Genomic DNA, 5543 nt, shown 5'->3' with positions numbered 1-5543 from the left:
CAGGTACCGGGTATGAAAACTAACTATTATAGCCATTGAATTAAGATTATAATTTTTAAAGTTGCATTAAAGTATTTGCCATATATATATATATATATATATATATATATATATAAAAGTATGGAGTCTAATCGAGCCGAGCCCACTTTTGACAGCCCTAGCCCAGATCCATCCTAAGTATCAATGGACTTGGTCGGATCTCGGGGCACGGTGACGCGGAGGGTTCATAATTTCCGGATGGTATATAATACCCTTCTCTCGATACAAAAGCTCCTAGTCGGCCACCTTTTATAGTTAGGATTAGGGTTTTTTCGTTTTGTTTTTTATCAGGAGGGGAGCCGCGCGAGGGAGAACAACAGAGAAGAGAAATACCTACCCGCCTCGCCGCCGCTTGTCTGCCACAATGGGTAAGCAAAACCCTCGTTTCTCCCCCTTCGATCACCCGTTTATTGGATTAAACCTATAGATCCCTTCGATTCTTTATCGGAACCGACTCCAATGGCGTCCGTTTATTTCGCGCGCAGGTATCTCTCGAGACTCCATGCACAAGAGGCGGGCCACCGGAGGGAAGAAGAAGGCCTGGAGGAAGAAGAGGAAGTAATCCTTCATTTATCTGTCCCTAAACCCTAGATCCGATCGTAGAATATGAAAATTGCGATCTACGTAGCTGTTTTTTATTAGAAAGTTTGAAACTTTGCTATGGTGATGTTGATTGATTTGGATTTTGGGGCTTGTTTATGGAAGGTATGAGATGGGTCGGCAGCCGGCGAACACGAAGCTGTCGAGCAACAAGACTGTTAGGAGGGTCAGGGTTAGAGGAGGCAACGTTAAATGGAGAGCCCTCAGGTTGGACACTGGGAACTACTCCTGGGGAAGCGAAGCTGTGACCCGCAAAACCCGTATCCTTGATGTGGTGTACAATGCCTCGAACAATGAGCTTGTGAGGACGCAGACTCTTGTGAAGAGTGCCATTGTGCAGGTGGATGCTGCACCTTTCAAGCAGTGGTACCTCCAGCACTATGGCGTTGAGATTGGTAGGAAGAAGAAGGGTCCTGCTGTCACCAAGAAGGATGCTACTGAGGTACCTCATGCTTGATTCCTTGCGATATTTTCCCAAATTTTGGATGTATGTGTTGCATATAGCCTGTCTCATATCTATTGCCTATTTTTTCTTAGATTTATTTTTTAAGTGTAGTTTAACTTTACCTTGTCTTTTAGTATAATTGTACGCTATTTTATTAGTTGGAATTGAACACATTCTCTTAATATTTGATGAAGTGTTATGCATTGTTGTGGCTAAAGATTGATAAATAGTTGGTACTAGGGGGATCAAAAGTTGACCCGATCCAGTAACCCGATATAATATCTCAACTTTTAAATAGGTTTGTGTTTAGTCTAATCACGTTGGAGTCGCAAATGAGACAATCTATTAAACTCGATTATTAAAAGTGTTGTGTTCATGTTTTTTACCTCAACTATTTATGACCCGATGTACCAATTTGTTTATGACTCAATAACTCGTTTATGATTTGATAACATGTTTTATGACTCAATAACTCCATTATGATTTGACTAACCCATTTAAAATCTGACTAACTCAATTATTATCCGACTAATCTATTTATAATACAAAAAACTCATTTTATAACTCGAAGAAGTTCGTTTATTACTTGAATAACTTATATAAATTTAAATAATTTGTGTTATCCGACTAACTCAATTATTATCCGACTAATCTATTTACAATACAAAAAACTCATTTTATAACTCGAAGAAGTTCGTTTATTACTTGAATAACTTATATAAATTTAAATAATTTGTGCCATCCGATAACTTATTTATAACCCGTGTAACTTGTTAATAAACAAGTTGTATTCGTGTTTATAAATTTTGGCCCGTTTAATTAACGGGTCATATTTGTGTTTGCATCAAGGTTCAAAAAATTGAGATTGGGATCGGCCTTCCGGGAAAATGATACGTATTGGTCAGATCGTCCATATTGGCCGTATCGGTTGTCCGAATCGGATTAGATTTTCTTTAATTACATAAAATTTTAAATATTTTTTAAAAATGCAGGAAAATTTTAAAAAATCTAGAAAACATGACAAAAGAAGAAAATAATAATTATTCACATGTAAGCCCTAAAAATTAAATAAAAGTACTAATTACTTAAAAGACAAAATTTCGATGAATATCGAGTTGGCTCTCGTAATCCATGTGGTCGTCTTCATCATAATCACCATAAGTTTGTAAATAATAGTGTCTAGGGCTTGGTGCTCCAAAGAGTGATTGCATCATATCATTCATATCAATTGGATCTTATTGTCTCTGAGGTGGATAATAATCAATATGTAGATCTTCTATCTAAGGATATTGAGGATACTGAGGAGGATAATAATCAGAATATGGATCCCGTGATGGTTCGAAACAATAAATATTTAATGAACCATCTTAGGAAGCAACATCCTGATAACGACGTCGCTGATATGTATGTACATCTTCAGTTTCTCTGTCTTCAATCTCTATGCCTTCTTGACTTCCCTCAGCAAATGAGGAAGAGATGATCTCACCAGTAGTTGTATCATTAGGATCATCAAGATTATCGCTGGCACTAGTAGCTATACTATCTCTCGCTGCCGAACGACTATAACATGTGCATGTAGAAAACATAGGCAATGTTCTTATTGGCAAACTAAATTGCCTTTAATTAGACTTATGTGGAAATACTTTTATCTAATTTTTGTTGTTTGGTATGCATTGAAGCGCATCCTAGGTGATAGCTACTTCTTATTTTGTTTGTACAGGGGCAGGAAGGTGATGGTACTGTAGAGGAAGCAAAGAAGAGCAACCATGTTACGAGGAAGTTGGAGAAGCGCCAGCAGGGTCGTAATCTTGATTCTCATGTTGAAGAGCAGTTTGGTACGGGGAGATTGTTGGCTTGCATTTCTTCTCGTCCGGGTCAATGTGGAAGATCTGATGGGTAAGCAAAATGGCTATTTTCATTTTCCCTTGTGTTAATTTCACACTGACTGCTGTATTTCTCTTTTGATATTGCCGAACAGATATATCTTGGAAGGTAAGGAGCTGGAGTTTTATATGAAAAAGATTCAGAGGAAGAAAGGCAAAGGTGGGTCGGGTGCTGCTGCTTGAGTGAACTTGGGACAAGTTAAAGTTGTCGTCATGTTCAAAGTTGTCTGATCTATAATTTTTTTCTAAGATTCGAAGTTGAGAACCAAGTTATATGTCTCAAAGATTTTGAAAATGCATTTTATCTTTTGTCACTATAAGAACACTTGATCAGTTATGTTCTCCGATTGGATTGTCACTTTTGAGCTTTTCTAGACAATGTTCTGTTTAGGGTAAGAAGATGTTGAGCATATTTCACTATTCTATGTAGGGAGAGAAGTTTTGGTAGATCATACAATAAATTATTCTGTATGCAAGTGTCATACAATTGACATTGTTTGCTGGAGTTCAACAACAGAGCTTAGTAGTTTTGCATAAACTCTTCTTGAATTATTCCTGTCCTAAAAATTTGGGCTTATTGTGCTAGTGCCATTATGAGAAGCACCTCATTGCATTTGAAAAATACATGCAGCTTGTAAAGAGTGGAAAGTGTCGTTTAGATTTCTTATAAGAAATAACCAGGGTAGAGCTGGTCATTTTTGTTTCCATGATCTGTATTAGCACGTAAGAACTTGCAATGAATTTACTTTGCCGTTTAAAATTTTGATTTTCACCATTTGCAAAGTGCACCGGGTTCGTTCGAAGCTGACCAATATGCAAAAACATAATAAATTCCTTGTTTAATAAAAGTTTTGTTCTGTTAGATAAATTTTACCTTCCAGTTTGAATGACAATCAGTATATCTTTTTGAACTTTTTTTTACCCCTATCAAGCCTATTAATTTTGAACATAAGTACAGGGGTCATTCGGTCCATATTTAATCTTGTATAGGAGCTCTCTAGTTGGGACACAATTCCAAAAGGTCTTCCATATAAAGGCTCGCACCCTAGGGCTTCACAACGTTGCCCAAGCTGGCCAGCTCCCCTCCGCGGGCCTCCCAAGGAATGCATATATGGAACTGGATCTGGCCTCTCCACATGGAGCGTGGGCCCACACCCAGCTGTCCTCCACTTCCCCCCCACCAATAGGAATGATGGCAATTTCATAGGCTAGGTGGCTGCTAAAACCGCTACTCAATTTATGCATGTCCCGCGTACCACTTTGCATGAGCTCAGCCACCATTGAATCGACGTGGAAGATTTCCACATTAACTATGCAAGGTTGAAGACCCAACAGGATCGACGAACATTAGGCCTCCCCTAACAGCTCGGTGTCTTCTGCAATGTCGATACATCGTCAAAATCCCGCCTTCGAACATAGAAGTGGTCTGGCACAGCGCTCTCCAAAGCCAGGAACAAGACGGGCTTGGCTTAGCATTCCAAGGATCTAGAGAACCATATTTTGACTGGACCATGCCCACCCAAAGAGTGTCTCGCCCTCTAAGCACGCTCAAGACATGCTTGCCGAGAAGAGCGTGTTTCGCCGTACGAAGGCAGCGAACTCCCCAGTCGCCGTCATCCTTTAGGCTTGTTACCGTTTCCCAGCTAATGAGGTGCAACCCACATTGATCTGCACTCTTCTCCCAAATGAAGGACCTAGCAATCTTCTCGATCTCATCCAAAACTGAGTTCGAGATATTGGTGGAACCTATCCAGTAGTAGGGAATGGATGAGAGCGTGGACTTTACAAGAGATATTCTCCCTGCTAGAGAGAGAGTGTTGCGTTTCCAACAAGCTAGTTTCCAGCAAACTCTCTCTATAAGATCCCGATGCCCAATAACCAGAATAAGATGACTAGAGATTTTGATACCTAAATAGGTTAAAGGCATAGTAGCCAGTTCAAGGTTTAGTCGAGTTCTCAAACAGTTCTTCGTCTCTTCTTCAAGCCAAGGCGATAGGAACACCGCTGACTTATCTCTGTTAATCTTCTGGTTGGTAAGTATCGTATATAGCTCCATGGCCTCAGTAAGCACCTCCACGTTAGCCAGGTTCACTCTAGCTACTAACAGCAAATCATCCGCGTAAAGTAGGTGAGAGACATGGCCTCTGACATACCTATACCCTTCAAGCTGCCCCTCCACAACCTTTGTGTCGAGGATTGCAGTTAAGAGATACGAGCAGAGAATGAAGAGATAAGGAGAAATCGGGTCGCCTAGCCTCAGCCCCCGATGAGGCTTAATCCACTCCACTGGGCTACCATTGATGAGGATGCCGAAGCTGGGAGACTGCAGGCGGGTGCCGATCCACTTTCTCCATTTAGATGAAAACTTCATCAGCTCAAGCGTCCGAAGCACCACCTTCCACGACACCCAATCATATGCCTTCTCCATGTCCATCTTAATCATCATCTACGGAGGGCTTCGACGGTCATTCACCATGGAGTAAATTATTTCTTATGCAGCCAGGTGTTATCCTGGATTGATCTGCCGGTGACAAAAGCCGCTTGTTTCACCTCGACTAACTTAGGCAGCAACGGTT

The 5543-nt window shown here is 40.5% G+C and overlaps 1 protein-coding gene across 1 annotated transcript; it reads left to right on the top strand.

Moving 5' to 3' along the window:
- Positions 1–281: 281 nt before the first annotated feature.
- LOC140768595 (small ribosomal subunit protein eS8) lies at positions 282–3377 on the top strand. Its single transcript, XM_073108929.1, has 5 exons — positions 282–407; positions 525–597; positions 745–1081; positions 2805–2980; positions 3063–3377. Exons 1-5 carry the CDS (start codon positions 404–406, stop codon positions 3148–3150), a joined length of 678 nt encoding a protein of 225 aa, XP_072965030.1. The 5' UTR covers positions 282–403; the 3' UTR covers positions 3151–3377.
- Positions 3378–5543: the final 2166 nt, after the last annotated feature.

The sequence above is a fragment of the Typha angustifolia genome, chromosome 10, assembly GCF_048772165.1.
Source record: "Typha angustifolia cultivar Huaian chromosome 10, ASM4877216v1, whole genome shotgun sequence".
In the NCBI taxonomy this organism is placed as follows: Eukaryota; Viridiplantae; Streptophyta; class Magnoliopsida; order Poales; family Typhaceae; genus Typha; species Typha angustifolia.
This window is presented reverse-complemented; position numbering and strand designations above follow the sequence as displayed.